General features: G+C 38.4%; 1 protein-coding gene and 1 non-coding gene across 2 annotated transcripts in view; one reads left to right on the forward strand and one right to left on the reverse strand.

Moving 5' to 3' along the window:
• The first annotated feature begins 7,201 nt into the window (after positions 1-7,201).
• On the forward strand, positions 7,202-7,273 carry TRNAE-CUC (transfer RNA glutamic acid (anticodon CUC)). The gene has a single exon. It is a non-coding gene; the product is annotated as a tRNA-Glu (tRNA).
• A 2,271-nt stretch (positions 7,274-9,544) lies between these two features.
• KCNB2 (potassium voltage-gated channel subfamily B member 2) overlaps positions 9,545-23,280 on the reverse strand; it is a 197,292-nt gene continuing 183,556 nt past the window's right edge. Inside the window, exon 3 of the mRNA XM_064650666.1 lies at positions 9,545-19,861. Coding sequence (XP_064506736.1) covers positions 17,699-19,861 — 2,163 coding nt within the window. The 3' untranslated portion in view covers positions 9,545-17,698. The remainder of the gene's footprint in view (positions 19,862-23,280) is intronic.

Below are 23,280 nucleotides of genomic sequence, written 5' to 3' on the forward strand. Positions count from 1 at the left end.
CCATTGCACGCTGGGTGAAAGAACTCGTTTCAGGACAAAATGTTTTCTTTCCATGAAAACAGCATGAAATTCTTCTAGAGGGTATTGATTCTGTCTACTGATTTTGTCACAAAGCTTCCAAACATTTTCATCACTGCAAGACAGTTCATGGGAACTGATTATTTTTTCCTCCAACTTCATTTCTAGTGAAGAGAAGTGAACTGAGAGGTTCTAGGTTTTGCACCTTGGACATGGTAATCCTGGATGTATATACAGATAGCAACAAGATGCTGGAAAGCAATGCTGCGAAAAGTGACCCGGGGGTCCTGGTCGATGGCAAGTTGAATATGAGTCAGCAGTGCCCTGGCACCCAGGAGGGCCAACCGTGTCCTGGGGGTCATCAGGCAAAGCATCGCCAGCCGGTCGAGGAGGGGATTGTCCCGCTCTGCTCTGCACTGGTGCGGCCTCACCTCTAGTACTGTGTACAGTTTTGGGAACCACAGTATAAGAGAGAAATTAAGCTATTAGAAAGTGTCCAAAGGAGGGGTATGAAGAGTCTTGAGGGGAAGCTGTCTGAGGAGCAGCTGAGGTCACTTGGTCTGTTCAGCCTGGAGGAGACTGAGCGGAGACCTCATCACAGTCTACATTTTCCTTGTGAGGGGAAATGGAGGGACAGGCACGGATCTCTACTCTCTGCTGACCACTGACAGGATCTGAGGGAATGGTATGAAGTTGTGTTAAGGGAGGTTGAGGTTGGATATTAGAAAAAGGTTTTTCACCCAGAGGGTGATTGAGCACTGGAACAGGCTCCCCAGGGAAGTGGTCACAACACCTAGAGAGTGTTCAAAAAGCATTTGGACAATACTTTCAGGCATACAGTGTGATTTTTGGAGCTGTCATGGGCAGGGCCATGACTTGGACTTTGATGATTATTGTGGGTCCCTTCCAACTCAGAATATTCTGTCTTTCTGTGAGAGGCCAGGAATAAGATCAGCCTCTCAGCTGTGGCATGGGCTGGCACAGCATCTGGTCTGTCTTGTGACTCTGTTTGCCCTGTGGCCTCACAGGAGCAGGGGGTGTACCTGCCTGCCCCATCCCCGTCCCCCAGCGGCTCTTACCAGCAGCAGCTGGTGCAGGATAGGACTACACCACTGCTTTGCAGCCAGTGCAGAAGTGTTGGAAGGAGGTAACCTTTAAGGTCCCTTCCAAACTCAAAGCATTCCATGGTATGTGTGGCCAGCTGTTTATAAATATTTATGTGATGTATACGTGTGCTCTGCGTGCATGTGCCTACTGAGAACACAGCTTTTGCATGCTTATAAAGTGAGCATTAACTATTGACACTGTATAAATGCATTTTTTTTACAATTATTTTCTGGATTTTAAAAGGAAACAGATATGGGGAAAGGAAGGATATGAGTGTAGAACATGGGTAGCCTGAATTTGACTTTAAATTGGCCTGACAGAATTCCCTGCTGAAATGAAGAGGTTCTTTAGTTGGCATGACAGACAAGTTAAAGTTTATATTCTGAAACAGATTAAGTAATTTTTTATCTATATCTTGGAAAATATGCGGAGATCCAGTGGCATTTCTATTGCTGTTTACCTCACTAATCACTGGTTTGCACTGTTACTGCAGATGTAATGTTTTGGAATACATTCTAGTTCTCCAGGAGCTTCAGAGTCCTCCCAAAACATTCTCCATTTTTTTTCCCCCCACAAATGGTACAAATTGCAATGATTTTCTTGGTCTGAAGGCCTCCTTTTCTTTTATATTTCTGTGTGAATTGGTTTCCTATTATTTTCATCCTGCCTCAACTAGAATAAAAAATCCTATTGAAAAGTACTTATTAGAAAAGCTGGGAAGGAGGAAAAAAGAAGTCATGCACTGAAAACTCCAAGGTGCCTGATCTAAGCTTTTTGCTGTGTTAGTCCAGTTTAGCTCTTTAGCTGTCTTTCTTTCAAAGCTGCTGAGCTTTGTCAGGTGTGCTGTATTACAGTCCTTTGTTGCATAATAAATCTGCTTCTTTCTCACAAACTGTAATTCCTCCCTTAAAGTGTTACGACTTAGTTTTGGTGGTGGTGGTGGTTTTGTTTTTGTTTTTGTTTTTTTTAAATCTTACAAGCAGTGCTGAGCCAGGAGACAAACTGAACCGGTAGACTTTAGAATGAGATATATTAAAATTCTCACACCATGAAGCATACATTTAATTATAATAGTGGTTATATAGTATTGCATGCAGTTACTTTGGAACAAAGGTGAAGGAGATTGTTTAATACTCTTGATACATGTTTAATCAGCTAAAAATGCTGCTCTGCTATAATATACCTTATTAAATTAGTTCAATGGTATTTATTATGTGATATGGAATGATGGAAAAATCAAAGAAACAGAGTCTTGAAAGTTCTTTTAAAATAATATTACTGAAATTATTCATCATATATAGAAATACAAGACAGACTTTTAGACACTAGAATAGTGTCTAAAAGAATGGATCTTGGAAAATCAAATTACTGACAGTAACTTTCCATTTGGTGAAGGATTTTACTTATGAGTATGCCAAGATTATGCAAGGATAATACCATGTAGACATTTCACAGATTTATGGGTGTTGTTCCTGAGGTGATCACACAGAAGTAATTAGATGCAGTAAACTTCTGAGGGGAGAAAAATACGGTGGGTAAGGCTGGTCTGCAATAGCAAATACTTATAGCTCTGCAATCACGTTCTGTCTTTCCTTGATTGTCTGCATATGCATCTGCTGTTGTTTTGACTTTGCAGGCAAAAGTGGCAAGGCTGAACCAATGACTCCCTTGTAACAGTCACAGGCCATGCTGGTGCTGGGGAATTCCCACAGTGAGGTCTAAACCCAACATTTTTGTATGTCAACAGCCTGTTCGGGAGATCTGGAGGTCACTGCCAAAGCATGTGGCCCCTTTGTGGATAGATATTTTTGTTTCCAAGGGGACAGATTTCCTTAGGGAACTCTGCTCAGTGGGAAAGGAAGAATTTTCTGATTAATTAACTACAGAAAGTGAAAGAGAAAATGAGCGTAATTTCCTTGGACCTGCTCAGAAACAGGGTATTATCCAACATATATGTTCCCATTTCCCCTTCCTAACTTAGATTACTTGACTAAGTATTAAAGATTTAGACTGCTTTCCTTTAAATAAATGCATTTTATGGAATAAAATGAAAGGGGAATTTAAAAATAAATGAAAGGATAAATTTCTCCTGTTGAGAGTACTGTTAGCACTTGTAAGATATCTGGATGATTTCTGAAGCTTAAACTATAGATCTCATTGTATGCTTTAAATACTAGACATTTTAATGGCTCATTAAGCTAATATACGTATGAAAGAATAAAAGCTGCATTATTCTCAGTTAATGTAATGCAGTTTTAGAGACAAATGTATTACAGTATTCAGTATAATGAACTCAGCAGGGCCTCCTCCCCTTTGCTGAGATTAATTCACACACAGAAAAGGAATTGATAGGTATTTTATTCTGTCCCAGCTGAAGAACTACATATGAGACTCTAGTCAAAGACAATGCAGCTGCTACATTATCACCAGACGTGCCCATTGGCACATTCACATCCCTGAATGTCAAACCAATGTTTTGCCACAGTGTGTGAGACTCCCCTTAGCAAACAGAATGGTAAGTTGGCATGCTGTATAGGACTAACTGAAGCAAATACTTCTCACATTTTGACTTTACTACGTCTCTTATTTTAACCAGGGACATGCTCTTATAGCCCTTATGCAGAATTTCTAATAAAGTTATATGCAATTATCCTTGGCTATGATCATAGAGCAACTTTGGTTGGAAGGACCTTAACAATCATCTAGTTCCAACCCTCCTTCCATTAGCAGCAACACCTTTGACTAGACCAGGTTGCTCAAAGCCCCATCCACCATGGTCTTGAACATTTCCAGGGATGGGGCATCCACAACTTCTTTGGGCAACCTGTGCCAGTGCCTCACCATACCATAAAGAATTTCTTCCTCATAGCTTATCTAACACTACCCTCCTTCAGCTTAAGGCCATTTCCCCGTGTCCTATCACTACGTGCCCTTGGGAAAAGTCTCTCTCCAGTTCTCTTGCAGGCCACTTTAGATACTTCATGGCTACTATAAGGTGTCCTTAGAGCCTTCTCTTCTCCAAGCTGAGTAACCCCAACTCTCTCTGCCTGTCTTCATAGGAGAGGTGCTCCAGCCCTCTGATCAATCAAGGCATTTAAGTCAATTAAGCAAATCCATAGTGTTCACATGCTTTAATGGATTTAAATTATGTTTATGGATTGCCTTTTATGTGAAGATTGCCTGATAAAAATATACAGAAATTGTCCCTGAGTTACTTGCCAGGTACCGATATCTTTGGTATACTGAGTAATGACTAACATTTGGCAACATTTTCTGTGGAATTATACCTGAGATACACAGTTTCATCTTAGGTAACTATATTTCCATGAAATTGTCATTAGAGACCTCTCAGAAACTTCGCTTGTTTAGAAGTAATAATTTATTTATGTGTTTGCTTAAGTTTGCCAGGCACTAGGAACTAACAGCTTTGCAACTGTTCCCAGTGTGAAAATAAGATCTTAAAAATATGATTGTCTGGCTCTGCTGGTTAGCTGAACATTGTATGTGTTTAGCAAACTGGAAGAAAAAGGATGAACTTGCAACAACTTTAAATACTGTGATAATATTAAAGAGAGACATAATTAATTGTATTTCTGTAGAAGTGTCAGAGAAGATGAGTTGTAGTGAATACCAGAAAATTTGAGATTCAGTTGAATGGGTGAAACTAAATCTGATGCTGTTACCAACCCAATTGTTGTTTAAAAATGGGAGGTTGGTAGACTTCATTAGATTTCTAACACTGTTTTAAATAGCTCTTGTAATAGACAATACCTCTGAACATATGCATAATAAGAAAGTAGTTTGACTTGATCAGACATCACAATGAATGTAAAATTAATTTGCAGTATTAGTACACTCCCGAAATTACAGTTTTATTCATTCAGAGCTCTGGATATGTTGCTGACAGTCCCTGTGTTTTAATTCTGCAGAAGTCATGACTAGAAATTGCAAGGAGAACAAAACATGCTGATTATCCAAAAATCAATTTCATTGTTAACAGTGGGGAAATACTTTACTCACAGAAAGCAGAAGTAGTGGCATATTTATGCAGTGGTGCCTGCTAAATTTATTTCTTCTTTATTAATTTTCTTGGCTGAGAATGAGGGCTCAGATATGAAAAACAGAAGCTACTCTTTTCCGTTATTATTTCACACTATAAAATTAATTTTCTTTCTGCATGTACTAAGGTCTTTATTTCTTTAGATTACTGGGAATCTTACTTTGTCCTCCCCAAGAAACATACTTGTGAAACTTGCTCAAAGTTACTAAACAGGGTTTGCTTACGTGCTCCTGATGAGCAGGGTGGTCAGGCAAGCAAGAGTGGGTAATAATTAAAGCAGCAGTTGTACTGTTGCTGCTATAAGAAAATTCTTGTTTTGGAGATGTAACTGTTCATGGCAGAATGAAATTATTCTAGTCTAGGTATGTTTTAATTTAGTGCCAGATATATAAGCTTCATAGCAATTACAGTGAAGTGCACGTGTTAACACTTCCAATTTTCTCTGTGCATGGAAAATGATGTCCTAGTAAATGACTTATTTTCGTTCAACTGTGAATGAGAGCTCTGGGAACTGTGAGATCTTTCTGCTGTGCCTTGGTGAACTGAGAAGTCTCTCTAGATTGTAGCTATATCATAGCACATATTGCAAAGTATTGCAGAGTTTTGGTTTGCAGGCTACAGTGCTAAGACAGTGCCAGATTCCATATGTGCTCTGTGTGTGTGGGGGTGTTTGTATGTATATGTATGAGGAGTCACTTGCTCAGGTGGTCAGCAGACTTGCCACTGGAAGATGAGTCACAAGTATAAGATGTTTCTGTCATATAGCATCCTCGTAAGGGACTGGAGAACTGAAAACTCAGTTCCTTTCCAAGAATGGTACAACTATGCTGGCTCTTTATATATTTTAATGAAATCATCAAACCAAAACTGGTAAGGAATTACAGTGGAAAAGGTGGTAAATACAGATTGTTCCTTGAGTGGCTGAGCAAATGAATTATACTTCTTTATGGATCTGTGTTTTTGTCATTGAATGCCCTAGTGTTTACTAAGGTCAAAACATTTCCTGCAGTTGGGGGATTCATAACAGCTCTTTTAACTGTGGATTGTCCAGAGTCTAATCAGAGTGAAATTCGCTTTAAACTTTTTTCCATAATGAATGCACTAAATTGCAAAAATATCTTAAGAAGCTTTTTAAACTTCAATAGCATGGATATAGATAATGTACTGATACTTCACAGTTGACAGCTCATCTGTTGCCATCTAGTGGAAACAAATTGACCTGGGAAGAGATTTTGAAAAATAATGGGAAATTGCTACTTGAAAACTGCAACATAAGAGAGACAATCATAAAAATAGATTTCTTCTGCAAAATATAACAATAGTTTCATTAGCAGTTTAATAACAGTGAATGACAAAATAACTCAATCTGAATGTTTTACAGTAGGAATACCTAAATGCTAATTTAGTAGAGATTAGCAATAAATTGTTCCTGTGCTGATTTCCAGTGTGGGAAAGATGATAATCTATAGAAAACATGAGTATGAAGGGTGAGAAATGCCAAAACAAATCATGCTTATTTATAATAACTTAAAAATGTATTCCTTCTGGTGCTGTATGCTTGATATGTCTTTACTTTCTGAAAACAAAATGTACTTTATAGTTATAGTAGCTTGACATTATTAAATGCTTTTTAAGATACAATTTAATGCATTTGAAGGCATATTGGTGATTAACAAATATTTCTGTCTCTCTGGTCTTCTGGCTGTGTCTTCATTATAGAGAGGAAAATACACATTCAACTTCCTCTTAGCTCACCTGTAGCTACTAGTCCCAGAGAAAATCCTCATTAAGCCAAAGTGTTTGTAGTTTTCAGCCAATTTAGCCAACAGATAGGTAAGCCCTTGAAGGAAGGTCATCAATTGAGATATTGATGTGTGCCCTATGGGTTTTCAGTGACAATGTCTAAGTTCCCATTTTTTGTTCTAGTGCAGAACAAAAAATATAAGTCAAAACTTCTGTGTTTCTTGCAAGATGCAGTTATGATTTTTATTAGTGCTTTCATCATATACTGGGGGTTCCCTGGTGGTCTAGTGGTTAGGATGTGGTGCTCTCACCGCCACGGCCCAGGTTCGATTCCCGGTCAGGGAACTTCTCCAGGCAGATGGAGCTTGTCAGCCCTGTAAGGCCATCCATCTAAGAGAAGGTCACTCTAAACAAACCTACATCCTGAGGACCTCGCTGCCACCGTCCAAGCTTGCTCGGCCCCGACAGATGAACCTTAGGATTAAAGGGTGGGCTCAGTTCAGCGCACACTGTGTCTCACCTATAAAATCCACTGTGCAGGCTCGAAGGGTAATGACCTTTCCCAAATCTTCATTCGCGAAGACTGGCCATGACTGACTACGTCATATACTGATGAAATGAAAAGGACTTTACATTTTGCAGTTCTGGTATCACTTCAGTGTATGACTGAGGAGAAAATGGTGTTGAAATATTGAACAGTGCCTGCTTATTTACATGAATCTTCTTTGAGATAGAAGAATGGCCATGGGTTTCTGGAGACAAAAAGTGGTCTGAACCAAGTTTACTCAACTTTTGATATAGTTTCTTTTCTAAACTCAATGAAAATTTGCATTCAGAGTCAACAGAAACATGATTTAAGCCTATACAGTAAATTAAGGTTTAATATTATATCCTGAGTATTGAGGTTATTTCCTTCCCTAATATTTGTATCTAGAGATTTTTTTTTTCTCTGAGTAGATTAGGAAAGAATACTTTTATGCTAATCTACTGCCATCTCAGTACTTTGTCAGTATGATCTCTATTGACCTACTCTGTTCCTGGTCTTCCAAGAATATTTCTTTCTTTAGGACCTAATCCCAACCACATATCACATTGGTGGGTTACCATAAAACAGTTTGCTTGCTTTCTAGCTGTACTTGTGTTCAGCCATAGGTCAGATTGCACCAATAAAATAGTGGAGATTTTCTGTACTTTATTTCCTTGCTAGCACTGCGTCAGTTCCTTTCTTAGGCCACTTTGGAGTTGGGATGAGATGGTGGGGTGCTAGACATTTGTTTGAAACGTGCTCCCCAAGAAAGAAAAGAGAAGAGAACTACAGTGGTGTATCTCGGTCCCTTGACTGACCAGACTCAAGTATTTTTTAGAAAATGCTACCACTTTTTTTCTCCTATGTGACCTTTCTGTGCAGTCAAAATCTGGAGGGTCAGGGGACGTATACAAGGCCGACATTTGCTGCAGGATAGAACCATATGGCAGCTGGAATATGGATGTAGAACTGCAGATTTGCAAGTACTTTTGGGTACCATCATTAGATATGTGGGCTGTAGGCTGCTTGGTTATTGAATAATATATAAACCCCCAAGTATTTTCCTTAGAATGTAATTATTCAGATCAATGCCAAGAAGAGGAGACAGGGAGAAGCAATAGGAAGGACGTAGGTTTTGTTTTTAAGGAAAGAGGAGTTTGGAAATGTGTTTGAGGTAGAACGGGAAGATGGAACAAATTTAGATTTATGTTCAGTGCTGCACATTCATAGAGGGAAACCTTAGATTAAAAGCTGAAATGGGAGAAGTTCTGCTGTGCAATGAATAGTGTATTAAGAGATGTATAGCACTGTGAGGTTGTGAAACTAAAGTGTGTCTCAGTGCTCTTGCACAGAAACTATTATCAGCATGGTCACCAAAGGGATGACTTTGGACTTCCATTATAATTTCACTGTAATACTCTTCAGATGTAGAAACTTAAAAAATAGCTTTCTAATTTGAAGGTGAGAAAATCATATTCCTTATTTTCTGAATAGTAGAGTGGCTCTATTACAGGTAGATCTGATATAAAACTTAGCCTGTAAAAAAACCCAAAACAATTATTTCCCTGATTCAAAGGAGTAAAATAACCACCACTACAACTTAAATTTTCTCTTACAGATTTTGACCTATTTCAAAATTGGTCCACTTTAGGCAAGAAGGTGATGGGGTCTAAGCTAGGTTGTTCCTTATTTGTTTATCCACTATGTCTGAATGTTAGGCTGAGGTACCTAGGTTTGACTGGCCAAAAAAACACTACTAAATATTTCCATGCTTCTGCTTTCCATCCTGTTTAGTCACCCTTGTAAAGTCACCTGAGGTTTTGTATCTATGACAGAGCAAGTAATAATTAGCAGTGATTCTGAACAGAGAGGAAAAAAAGGCTTAGAAGCATTGCATTTAATGAAAAAAAATGGATTCTGACTTTATTTGCATAGCCAAGTGATTTATTTCTGTACATATTATCTGCCAGAGATCCTTTCGTAATGTTAAGTAATGAAATCTGAAGACACTATGGGTTATTATTTTGGTATATATGCAATGTTCAATGTAAAGTGGTTTCATGACGAGAACTGAAATGAGACACAGATGATTCATTTACACATTTATTTACTATCCTGCTTGTTCTATCAGACTGAAATGGAGAACAATGCATTTATTTTACAGACAATTGACATAAATTAAACAGATATTTTGATGTTGAACAATTGTACAGACTACAACATGCATATTAATATGTAGATTGGTGCAGAAATATTTAGTTGATCAGCAAAACCTATTATGACAAAAATAATCACATTTCCTTTCTTATGAAGTTAAAATGCAGCTGATATGGAGACATTGATACGAATATCACTAAATGTGAGAAGTTATTAGTCTAGTGAAATCAAATGGTTAGTTGAAAAAATAAAGCTATTGCCAAAGTTTTATCTACAGAAAGAAACTAAATCAAAATGTTTCTAACAAATACAATAATAATGAAAAAAGCATGTTTGATGCAATTACCATTGCAAAATGCCCTATTATTCCCCTGCCCCACCCCCAAATACAAACAACGCATGAAGCAAAAGCAGCATATTCTCCCACAAAATGTCTGGGGCATTTTGTAAAGGCAGATGAATGAGATTAGACAAGACTTATCACATATGCTTTTATCTCCTAGTGACAGTACTTTTAAAGAAAGATATGTTAATAACATAGCAATTTATGATGAAATGTTGCTAAATCTGTAAAACTGAACAATAGTGAAGACACTACTACGCCCCAAGAGAACTTGAAAAAATACTGTTGTGCTTTTTTTGTTTGCAGCATTCAGAGCATTCACAGAGGAATACAAAGTAAAGTTCATTAAATTCAATAAAACTAATAATAGTCATGCTACCGTATCTATGAAACTAACACAGTAATAATGTATAAACATGAATTAGTACACATTTTTAGTTGATATTTACAGTGATCTTAAAGCAATAGGCTATGTATTCAATGCTCAGCTTCTTTGTACACTAATCCCTCCATGTTTCATCTTATCAGCATGGCTCCTTTGACTTTTGAAAGAGTTATATAGGTAAAACTCTTCAGAACTCTAAAAATTTAGAGGTATAAATCCAGAACTCTGCATCCTAGCAGAAGTACCCATGATTGTCCCCAAAAGTGGTTTGTTTTTTTTCCCCCCACTTTATAACATGTTACAAACTGTTCCTTTTGCCTAATGCTATAATATATTGCTCCATCCTTCAGTTTTATACAGGCAGAATTCCCACTGGCATTCTGCTTAAGGACTTCAAGAACAGGCATAAGTGTTTTGTATTCTGAACCTCCACTGAGAGATGCTATCTGAGCAAAACTTAGAGCAAAAATATCACTAAAACTTATGTCCTTCACCTTGAAATCATTAAAAAAGGTAAGAAAAGGAATAGGCTATTTGTTTCTTGCATTACTTTTTATAAGGTATGTCCTAGACATCAGAGCAACTCAGCACACAATCAAAACCCTACTAGTTCCTCAATTTAAATAAATTTAAACTGTGATCCAAATGGAAAGATATCTAGACATAGTAGATAGGCACAAAATACTCAAGCTGGGCTTCTGATCCTCCATCACTGTGTGTCCATTTGCTTTTATTCATACCATATAAAGTAAGAGTTACTGTTAAGTGAAATAGGGCTACTTGCAGTCAGTTTAATCATTCCACTGATTCTGGAGTAAGTCAGTCTAGTGTTGTCTGTACTGTCTTCATCAAATATAACACCAACTTTACACTAAACTGACTGTAGAACTATGCAGTACGTACGAGTTTGGTCCAAACTACAAACCTCAACTATCCAAACTATCCTCAACTATTATCAAGAATGTATTGTTTGAATGATTTCACCTACGCTAAGCTGGAGAACACACCGGCGGCAATTTCATCTTTGGCTATATATTGCTCTTTTTATGCAATACTACTGATGACAATAACAAAATCTGCTTGAATAAGGGATTTAGCCAAGACTACATAGACTGGAGATAGTAACCATGGGTGAAATAGTCTATGTCTACATTAGCAAGTAGTACAATACAAGCAGATTTGTTGAGGAAAAGAGTTTGTGCTGACAATCTATACTACATGTACTAGGGTACAGTTTTGGACTAGCTCTCATCTGGTGCCAGGGCCTGAATGCTTCATCCTGGTTGCAGCACAGCAGATGCCCTCATGGAAGAAGTTTTCTGGTTCAGCTTCATCTAAAAGTAATTCAGTTTGCATGGTCCAGGATTGCTCTGTGATGTGAACCAAAGCATGAAAAGCAGGGATAGCTGAGAGATTCATGTCAGGAGAGCTCTCTTGATTTCCACTAAGATGCCAGTTGTAAACATAGCCATAGAATTCCAGGTTTAGAAGTGTACATCACTCCTGCTGATGCTGAATATGTATTTAAATACTTATTTGAGTTAAAAAATTACCCTAATGAAATTAATTACACAGACTGCTCTTAGATTCAGGGTTTACATTAATCACAGGACTACAGTCAATGTCTAAGGTAATGACAGGTCCCCATTCTGTTGATAGGTTTCATTAGGATAATCTTATCTTCTTTTGGATTAAATGTTAGCTAATACCATGTTCTTTAGCTACTTTTAAGTAAAAAGAGCACTAATATTTGTCTGCTACTTCTTTGATCCACAATGGCATTCATCTGGATCTGTGTTAGGTGTCATAAAAGAAAATTCAATAGTAATCAATAATAATGTAGGACTATAAGGTATCACTGCTGTTTTGGAAGAAATCTCCATTGTACTAAAGGGTAATACTTCCTAAATATCATAACACAACATTTTCAGAAAATAGTGCTTAAACCTGCCACAAAATAAATACAAAGACAAGTACATTACCTCACCTGCAGCTGTCCTGTGGTGTATGACCACTGAACAAGAAAACATCACATGATGCAAACAATTTTGTCTCTCATTTTTCCCTGTCAGTCACCTAACCTTTCTTTGGTAAGGAAACTGATAGAGGACGTGCAAAGCATTTGGCTCCCAAAACACCTGATCTGTTTTAGAAAGCATTTCAGCTGGAGTTTAAACTGAGCACCGCTAAGTAGTAAAAACAGATTGGACAAGAGACAAATGTTCACACTTAGACGAATGGCTCTCTTAATAGCACTTACCAGTCAAGTGCTTTTACAAAAGTTCTTGCAAGAACACTGAAACATCTTGCATGGAGCATGGGGACACTGTGGGGGACACTGGAGGACTGGTATGGCTAGAACAATAACAGGAAGAAGTGACAATCAGTTCTTGTTCCTTGGTTCAAATGCAACAGAGTTCATCTGGCTATTTGCACCAGACTACCAAAACACTTTCCTGACAAGACACACTTATCATCTTCTTGGGTGCGTTGCCTTCTGACTGCTCCCAAGAAGAAGAGAAGATTGGTATTTGGATGGCAATGGCAAGAGATCCAAAGATCAACAAAGATAGCAATACATAGTAACTTCTTTTTCAGGAAAGTCTGAAAAATGATTACACATCGGATGTTCATGTGGCAGGCGAGTGGGCAATAGCATCACTGAAAACCTCAGTAGATACCTGTTGGTTCTAGGATAAAAATTAAGATGGAGTTGGACTGGAATTAAATCTTTTTCTACTGACATTCCTCCTCGTTAAGTGTGAACAAGAAGTATTGTATATATGATTTATTATATCTCTTTTTTTACATAGTTTACTAAAATATGCCTTGTTTACTTACAGTTTCCGGCCCTTCTTCCCCCTTTGCTGTGTTTGCATTTCTTGCTCAATCTGTGCTGGCTACTTTGAAAGAAAAAGGCATATTGCATTTTTTTGCTTTTAAAATATTTTTTGCATGATCAAAATATTAAGATTTATTTTCTATCCAAGTGATTCAAAAGCTATTTGAATGAAAAAGCCAGTTAGGTAAGCCCTGGATATTTTTACTAGTCTGAATATATTTGCAATAGGGCTTCAAAAAGACAACTGTTTTTGTACTGGACTGTGGTTTAGAGGTTGAAGGAGTTAATTAAATAATTTGAAGGTAAACCTTGAAGGAAACAGAAGCTCAGTCAACATGTAGGGGAAGAGGTCTGCTTTAAAAAGAATTTGTTTTCCAAGGAATACAAATATGTTGCCAGGTGTTACCTGTTAGGAAATGACTCCAGAATCCAACTGTCAATTTGATTTATGAATGTTATAGGTAAAAATACAATTGTCTATACAGACTTTGGGTTATGTAATAGTGTGCTAAAAAGCTCTTCAAGTCAGTTGCTCTAGTATTAGATCAGATATCACCTCTCTAAAATGAATAATGTTTGAATTTTGAGACCAATTGTGAAGTGAGGACACAGTGCATCAGATTGCTGCGTTAGCACAGAGGCTCCTATGTTCTATACAATGTAGCATTAAAAGGCCTTTTGTGTTTTCATTTAAAAAAGTGTATTTCATATAAATTCTGTAGTGCAAAAACTTCCTACACCATGTTACATTCTTTACATTACACTGTATGCTTCCCCTGTAAACAGCTTTCCTGTAGGAACTTCCTTTGCAGTTTGTGCGATACATTATTGCCCCCATCCCACCCAGATTTGAATTAATGTGACTATTACTCAAAAACTGTTCTAATTACTCTGTGAACATTTTTTAAATATGTGCATTTGGTTTCATCATTGAAAAGGAATTAAAACATTGATTCAGGATTCTGCAGTTCATAAAAAATATAAAAATAGATTAATTGCAAAACTATCTCCCTGAACATTCTTTATTTTCCAGTGATATGAGGAATCAGACCCCTTTCAGGTGCACAGGGGAGTCACTTCTTCCTAAGACTCCTTAAGTTGTTTTGAAATCACACAGCTGAAATTGGAGACTGACTCCAGAACTCGAACACATTCTCCCCTTACTGTGGTGAATGGGTAATATGTCTGAAATGTCTTCAAAGTTTTAGAAAACCAGAAAAATATACTTGTGTAATTTTGCATAATTTGCTGCATATCAATTCATGATGAATGAAATGTTCCTGGATTGCACTTCTTACACCTGCTGTACTGGATTGAAATCTTAAGTCCAGTCCTGCAACTGCTCAAGTAGATGTTTAATCAGGAATTATGCACGAGCTAGGTGCATAATTGCACCTAGAAATCCAGAAATGGGATCCTGTACATGCAGTCAAGACCGGAAAAACTATATGTCTAAAACTGTGCTTCTGGAAATAGTATTCAGCATAGTCAAAAGTATATAATGAAATTATACCAAAAGTACTTCCAAAGCTCAATCACTTTGCTTCCAAGATTTAAAAAAAAAAAAAAAATCATCTGTTAATAAAGTGAATTATATTTCTTTTGCTTCAAAATTAATGTGCTTCTCTGAAAACATTTAAAATACAGTGGCCAATAAGGGCCTGGTCTTTCATCTGATTTATATAGTTAAAGCTCCTGTTGATTTTCATCAAGAGGGAGAGAGTTTTGCCATCCTCATTTATATTTCAGTCAGTCTCTTTTTCCACCAGACTCCCATTGGTTTGAGGGGAAATTCATCTGCACAAGAATTGAGGCCTTAATTTTACCACTTTTGAATTTTTAGTGATTTTAATAGGGCAGAATAAACTTTGCATAAAGTTTAGCTCAGAAGAGCTTAAGGAATCAAATCTGTTCCTGCAATATGATCCCTATGGCTGGACTCCTCCCTTTCCATCAAGTGGCACAGGTCCGAGGGGGCTTTTCCAAAGTGTAAGGGTCACCTGGGAGAAGAAGGACACAAACCTCAATCTTGCCAGAACACCATCATTGTCTTCAAAGAGAATTTTCTGTGGATCCAGAGTATGGAACCAGGTCCCATTTGGTCTTAATTTGGACTTCAATAGTTCACTAGGATGTAAAGGCAGATTGAACAGGCCCATGTGATTTCATAAAACTGCACATAGAAAATACAAACCAACACTTCAGGCATATAAAAATTGACTGGCATTTGGTTTCAGTCACCGAAAATATCCAGGAACTAAAAAATAAATATAGAAGATTAATGACTATAAAATATCAAGAGCTAAATTTTGGGACAGTGAGACACAACATGATTGAAAAATGTTACGCAGAATGCCATATAAATACACAAAATTGAATGCAGCAACAAGTTGCAATGAACTGCAACTAAAGAAAAAAAATATTTTGAGAATTAATGACCAGACATTGTTGAAAAAACATCATTATATTCCCAGATATTCAAATGACTGAAGAGACAGTTCAATATTACCTTGTTACAGACATTAGAAAACTTATGGAAATACAGAAAACGGGTTTTTTTAACCAAATGATAGTGCTGTGCTCATTGTTAGGCCCAGTCACCAGGATCCTTATTTTGGGGCTCTTCAAACTTGCCTCTTTTCCATGGGGCTGGCTTGAGTGAGGTCTGTGACATCAGTCCAGCCATTTCAATCAAAGGGCAATGTTGCAAGAAAAATGATTACTCCTTTACATTAAATGCATTAGGTGCCTGGTTGCTACTTATTTAAGTGACAGAAAATGACAGATGAGTAAAAATTAACCTAGATCCACTATGGTAAGTGGAAGCTTGATGTTCCAAACCATGCATTGGTTGGTCTAAAGTGCTTTTAAGGCTTCCTAAGGAAAAAAAAGGGGAATATTTTGCAGGATGGGCCTGTGTAACTGCATATGTTTGTTTATGATTAGAATTCATGAATTGAATAAGCTTTTTATTATTTTGGGAATTAAAGCAATCTATAAGTTTTTTTTATATTATAGCATAGGAAGCTGAGGATGCTGGATAAAATAAAAAATAGCTTTTTTTCAGACAGCGGTTGGAGGGGTACTTTGTAATGAAGGCTTTGGTTCAGCATCTTTCTTTTACAAAGCTGGAGAAGTCAGAGAAACCAAAGATGCTTTGGTAGTTGTCAGTGGAATGATTGACATTTTCCTTTATTTAAGTATAGCAGAAAGCCTATACTCCAATTTGGAACAACAATGGAAGGATGGGTTGAGGCAAAGTTGGTGAGTCAAGTGATATCTTCTGCCAGTTCAAATCACTGAACTCAAAACCACAGACAAGCTTTGGGGTATGGAAGACCTGGGGCAAATCACATATACTTGAAGCCTGTTTTTCTTCAGCTATATGATTCATAACAACAAAAGGTACCACTTCCCCCTACAAAACTTGTCTCTTATGTCCTCACACCACAGTGGCTTCAACAACATTGCCATTACTGAAGTATGAGCACTGCACGTAAAACAAAAGGAAAGAGCTCAAAGACCATGTAGAAGCAAAAAGTGTTAAATCAAAGGAAAAAAAGTGAACGTGGAAAATATTTTTTAATACCAAATTATATTCCAAGAGATTGAAAACTTTTGTATATATCTGTATAGCCATTTGGCACTATTTATTGCCACAGAAATAACTATGGTGTGTAAATTTTAAAATGGAACTTTTTCTTCAGTTATGAAATGTTGGCAGTTTTCTATAAAAAATATCCAATGCTTCAAGTTCTGGTCATTAAATCTTTGCTTTTCCTCAGGACCATTAATTAAACTGACAAATGCAATAACTGAAGTTAGGCAAATAAAAAAACTATCATGATTTACAGCACAGATAAACTAAAATACTGTAGTCATTAATTAACAGATATACTCATGAGCTTTTTAACAGAAAGCAAAATACGTGAGATGCTTTAAGTAGAAGTTGCAATTTTGCAACATAAGTCTGTACAAAACCTCCAGGCAGCACGCTGTGAAGGAAGTACCTGTGTCCCAGGAAATGCTTTTTCCATAAATCCTTTTTAACAGTAGCTGTACCCCCAACCCCCAACTATTTACAAATATATGCATTTTGCAAGCTCAAAGCACCTTGTTTCACATCTTTATGAATGCATGCATTGACATTTCATCCTTTCATGTGCAAATTCTAAAATTCATTGTAACCGAGAAAAAAAAAGTTAAAAGAGTTCAAAACCTGTCTACAATCGTAAGTGAAAGGATCAAAAATGTCAGATGTTGCAGAACACTGGCTCCTAACAGAGCTCTCTTTATTTTATTCACCATTCTTGAGTAATTTTTTCCGTTTTTTTTTCAGTTTGTTACAAAAAGCAGTCTTTTTTTTTTTTAAATTAAACAGTATTTAAACTAAACAACTCTTCATGCCATGCAAAAATAACATTTTATGCACTTTTGTTGAGGCTTTCCATGTTTTAGTTCATAGGCATTACTAACAGTGTTTTATGAAAAGGTATTTTTATTGCTTCTGTAACTAGTCACATGCTAGTTTCACGTGTGGGACAATAACCAGTTTCTCCTGGACTTGAATGAATTTCTGGGGCAAATAAATGGTTTTCCATTTTGTGACCTTCTTGGTTACTGTCTGGCTTTACCTCACCCACAGCATGGTAAATGTCTTGAGTACAGTTGTGGCTCATGCTTTTGGGTGAAGAGCTGACCTGTGGCTCCTCTGTTAAATTGTTGCTGTCACTGCGTTTATCCCCACAGCAATTTGTCTTGATATCCTGTTGTTTTTCATGTTTCATACCATGTAACTCCATAAACTCTTCTTCTTCTCCAGTGTCTATTTCAGTGAAGCTCCTTCTCTCTTTTGAAGGGAAAGTGAAAATCTTTTGCTTGGGAAAGAGAGGGGATGATCTTTTAACAGGTCCCTGACAAAGTGCAGATGCATCAGCACCAAGTACAGGTCGTTCACCCTGTGGGGAGTTTTCTTCTAGGAGAATGGTGCTGATGTGCTGGGGGGTGGCCTGTGTGAAGTCTGCTCCTGCTATCACTGGCAGTGGCCTTGCCGTGCTTGGTGGAGTTGGTGGAGCACCACCTCTATTGTCTTTAAAATTAACTTTAAGGGATCTAGATTTTAATGGGTTGCTACCTTTCAGGGAACTTTTGGGGCTTTCCATGGAAGTGTCAAAATGCAAATGACCATGTAAAACAGTTTGGGACCCACTGCCATCACTGATAACAGCTCTGTTGATTGGATTATAGTCAAAGGTGATGTCAGTTGGAGAAAATCCTCTGTCTTTTGCAAATGGTATAAACTGAGAACTCCTCGCTCTTTGGTTTTCTTCCAGGTTAACAGTATCAGTTGGAAATCTCATTTGCAAGTGAGAGCCAGGAAACAGAGAGAGGGGAGACCTCTCTGTTTCTGTGAAGTCAGTTGCACAACTGGCAAAACTGTCGATACTGGATGTGCTTCTCATGTCCGTTATGATGTCCGTAGGTCCAGTTGGTAACGGATCTCTCTGACCTGAAACTTCTTCCATTTCTATTTCTTCTTCATACATGGGTGGCTTTGCAGACTGGTCTTGGTAACCAGCATTAAGGTTAGGCTGAGACTGAGTTTTAGTAATTTCATTATACAGCATCTCCAGTTTTTGGGCACTGAGGTGCTGAGGGCTGGAGGATGCTGCAGCATTGTTTAATTGCTCATGGGAGTCTTGTTGACTAACTTCTTGGTACTTGTTCTCATAAGACTTGTTTGAGCTTGTTTCAGACATTGTCCTTCTGGCCCATTTCCACCGGCTTGGGGAGAGGTGGTTGTCATCAGATGTCTCCTTTGGACTGACTGCTTCTCCAAGCTTACCTGAATCTACTGCTACATCTATCATTTCCATACTGCGAGCAAAGGCATCTTTAAGATTCATGGAGACAATACTGCCATTTCTTTTAGCTCGCTCAAGTGCTTCTCTCCTCTTAATTGCCTTCTCCTGTCTTTTCTGCTCCTTATAAAACTCTGAGAAATTGTTCACAATAATTGGTATGGGCAGGGCTATGACCAGCACTCCAGCGATACAGCAAAGTCCTCCAACTATTTTACCTAATAAGGTCTTAGGATAAATGTCACCATATCCTACAGTAGTCATAGTGATTGTTGCCCACCAGAATGATGCAGGGATACTTGTAAATTTTGTAGCATCCTCATCCTTTTCAGCAAAGAATACAAGACTCGAAAATATCATTATTCCCATGGCTAAAAATAATATCAACAAGCCTAATTCATTGTAACTCCGCCTGAGTGTAAAACCTAAAGACTGAAGGCCTGTTGAATGTCTGGCAAGCTTAAGAATCCTTAGGATCCTCATAATACGAAATATCTGAACCACACGTCTGACGTTTTGGAACTGCAGGACACTTTTATTGGACTCCGTGAGGAAAATGGTGACATAGTATGGCAAGATAGCCAGTAAGTCAATGACATTTAATGGGCCTTTGAAGAACTTCCACTTATTTGGTGAGGACAGAAAACGCAAAAGGTACTCCATGGTAAACCAAGCAATACACACAGCTTCAACGTGCGCTAGCTGAGGGTTGTCATTTGGCTGCCCAAATTCATCTATTTCTTGCAGCTCTGGCAATGTGTTAAGAGACAAAGCAATAGTGGACAGCACGATGAACAGAATGGATACAATGGCCAAAATCTGTAAAACAAAATAAACAATATTTTGGTTAGACTGATAGAAATGTACATGTCAGGGCTTGCTTAAATCCTGTCAAATGTGCATGTGTCAAATAAACACAGAATGGTGGAAGCTGCTTTGGCTGCTACATTTATTATTTTTTTTATTTTTTTGAATTTTGCACAGAGAGAAAACATTAGAATCATCTTAAACATGGTCAAAACCTGATTGCTTTACTGCCTGCAGTAAATCAATTCATTTAAGAAAGCAAGCCATGACTGGTCTTACCATTTCAAAATTACAGTAGGAGGTGATATTTATTATTGCATGTTACCAAGTGAATATATAGTTCCTGCTAATATGATGAACATTTTTAATTTTCTGCATTAATTGTAATTATGTAAAACTTTACACAGTGCAGAGAATTGATTGGGAATGACTGTGTTTAAGCTGTTAATTTAGTACTACATAGTGCACACCTTTCTAGACAAGCATAAAATTTACGAGCTGAAAGTCAAAGTTAAGAAGAATAAACAAGAATCATTGTTCAGGAGACTAGTCCTGCCTAATTGTCATATCTAAAAAAATTTCAGATGCTACAAGAATTGAAGGCATTGGCCCTGAATTAGGTTGAGAGCAAGATGTTAAAAAGAAAGTAGTATGAAGGAGAACTCAGTTTTTCTCATCATTATTAAAATGCATAAGTACAAAATTGCTTCCTAGAAATGAAGTTTTGATTTGCCTAAGGATATAGGTTTTCTGATAAATTTTGTTACTTATTTTCATAGAATCCTAGAAACATTAAGGTCAGAAAATATCCCCAAGATCATCAAGTCCAACCTTTGACCAAATGCCACCATGCCACTAAGTGCCATGCTAGTCATTTCTTGAACACATCAAGGGATGGTGATTCCCTAGGCAGCCTGTTCCAATGCCTGACAACCCTTTCAGTGAAGAAATTCTTCCTGATGTCCAAGCTGAACCTCCCCTGGCACAGCTTGAGGCCATTTCCTCTTGTCCTGTCACTGGTTGCCTGGGAAAAAAGGCCAACCCTCACCTTGCTGCCAACTCCTTTCAGGTAGCTGTAGAGAGTGATGAGGTCTCCCCTGAGTCCCCTTTACTCCAGGCTGAAAAACTCCAGCTCCCTCAGCCACTCCTCATAGGACTGTGTTCCAGTCCCATCACCAGCTCTGTTGACCTTCTCTGGACACACTCCAGCACCTCAACATCTTTCTTGTAGTGAGGGGCCCAGAATAGGACGCAGCACTTGAGGTGTGGCCTCACCAGTGCCGAGTACAGGGGGACGATCACTGCCCTCGTCCTTCTGGCCACACTATTTCTGATCCAAGTCATGATACCACTGGCCTTTTGACGACCTGGACACACTACTGGCTTGTGCTCAAATGGCAGCTAAGCAGCACTCCCACATCCTTTTCCACTTGGCCACTTTCCAGCCACTGTTCCCCAAGCCTGTAGCACTATATGGGATTCTGGTCAAAGTGCAGGACCTGGCACTTGGCCTTGTTGAACCTCATAAAGTTGGCTTCAGCCCATCAATTCAGCCTGTCCAGATCCCTCTGTAGAGCCTTTCTACCCTCCAGCAGATCAACACTCCCATCCAACATAGTGCTGACTCCAAACTTACTCAGGGAGCACTCGATCCCTACATCCAGATCATTGTTGAAGATATTAAACAGGATTGGCCTCAATACTGAGCCTTGGGAAATCCCACTAGTGACAGGATGCCAGCTGGATGTAGTATCCTTCACCACCACTACCCAGGCCTGGACATCCAACTAGTTCTTAACTCAGCAAAGAGTACACCTGTCCAAGCCATGGGCTGCCACTTTCTCCAGGAGAATGCTGTGGGAGACAGTATCAAAGGTTTTATTGAAATCCAGGTAGACAACATCCACAGCTTTTCCCTCATCCACGAACCAGGTCATCTGGTCATAAAAGGAGATCAGGTTGGTCAAACAGGACTTGCCTTCCCTAAACCTCTACTGGCCGGGCCTGATCCCCTGGTTGTCCTGTACATGCCATGTGATCACACTCAGGATGATCTGTTCCATAACCTTCCTGGCACTGAGGTCAGGCTCACAGGCCCATAGTTCCCTGGATCATCCTTCTGACCCTTCTTGTAAATGGGTGTCACACTGGACAACCTCCAGCCATCTGTGACCTCCCCAGTTAACGAGGACTGATGATAAATGATGGAGAGTGGCTTGGCCAGTTCTCTCAGCATCCTCAGGTGCATTCCATCTGGCCCTATAGACTTGTGAATGACTCAGCAGGTCACTGATTCCTCCTGGATTGAAGAGGGTTTATTCTTTTCCCTGTCCCTGTCTACCAGCTCAGGGGGCCAGTTGCCCTGAGGATAAATGGTCTTTCTGTTGAAGACTGAGGCAAAGAAGACATTAAGTACATCAGCCTTTTCCTCATCTTTGGTGACAATGTTCCCTCCGGCATCCAATAAAGGATGGAGATTTTCCATATCCCTCTTTCTGTTGTTGATGTATTTATAAAAACACTTTTCATTATCTTTCACAGCAATGGCCAGATCGAATTCTAGCTGAGCCTTCTCCTTTCTAATTTTATCTCTACATGGCCTAATGACATCCTTGTACTCTTTCTGACTTGCCTGCTTCTTCTTCCAAAGGTGTTACACTCTCTTTTTTTCCTGAGTTCCTATGAAAGCTCCCTGTTCAGCCAGGGTGATCTTCTTCCCTGCCAGCTTGTCTTTTGACACATAGGGAGGGCTTGCCCCTATGCCTTTAAGATTTCCTTCTAAAAGTATGTCCAGCCTTCCTGGACCCCATTGTTATTAAGAATGTTTCTGAACTCTCTGAACCAGTGTTCTGAACAGGCCAAAGTCTGCCCTCTGGAAGTCCAAGGCAGAGGTTTTGTTGACCTCTTTCCTTACTTTAAAGCTCAGTTGAAGCTCATTCATAAAAACATTTACTCTCATTTCTCAGAAATGGTACTGTTAAATCCACTTTGTGATGTTCCAAGAACACACTAAGTCTGACAAAATTGCTGGAACACTGAAGAAGACTGAAATGCAGTTAAGCAGAAAGCAAGTATGAAGGGTGTATGCAGAGAAATTGGTCACAGTGGTGATAATGGCTACAGAGATGGAAAGGCCACCCCACTGTAGCTTTGAGAAAAATATCAGTAAACTTGTTTTATCTATGGGTTACTAATCAAAAATTCAGCTCTTTAAGCACAAACTGAAAGTGGTCATGGTGTGATGGTCTGTATTTGGCATCATCTTGTACTTATATGCTATCTTTGGCCTTTTTCAGCTACTAATTGTACAGAACAGGTATCACCTTTAATATTCTGAATTATTCTAAACATATTTATTTGTATTTCTCCCTACCAGTGCTGATTCTCTCTCTCTCTCTTTTTTTTTTTTTTAACCATATTTACTGGAGAAA

The sequence above is a fragment of the Pseudopipra pipra genome, chromosome 1 (assembly GCF_036250125.1).
Source record: "Pseudopipra pipra isolate bDixPip1 chromosome 1, bDixPip1.hap1, whole genome shotgun sequence".
Lineage (NCBI taxonomy): Eukaryota > Metazoa > Chordata > Aves > Passeriformes > Pipridae > Pseudopipra > Pseudopipra pipra.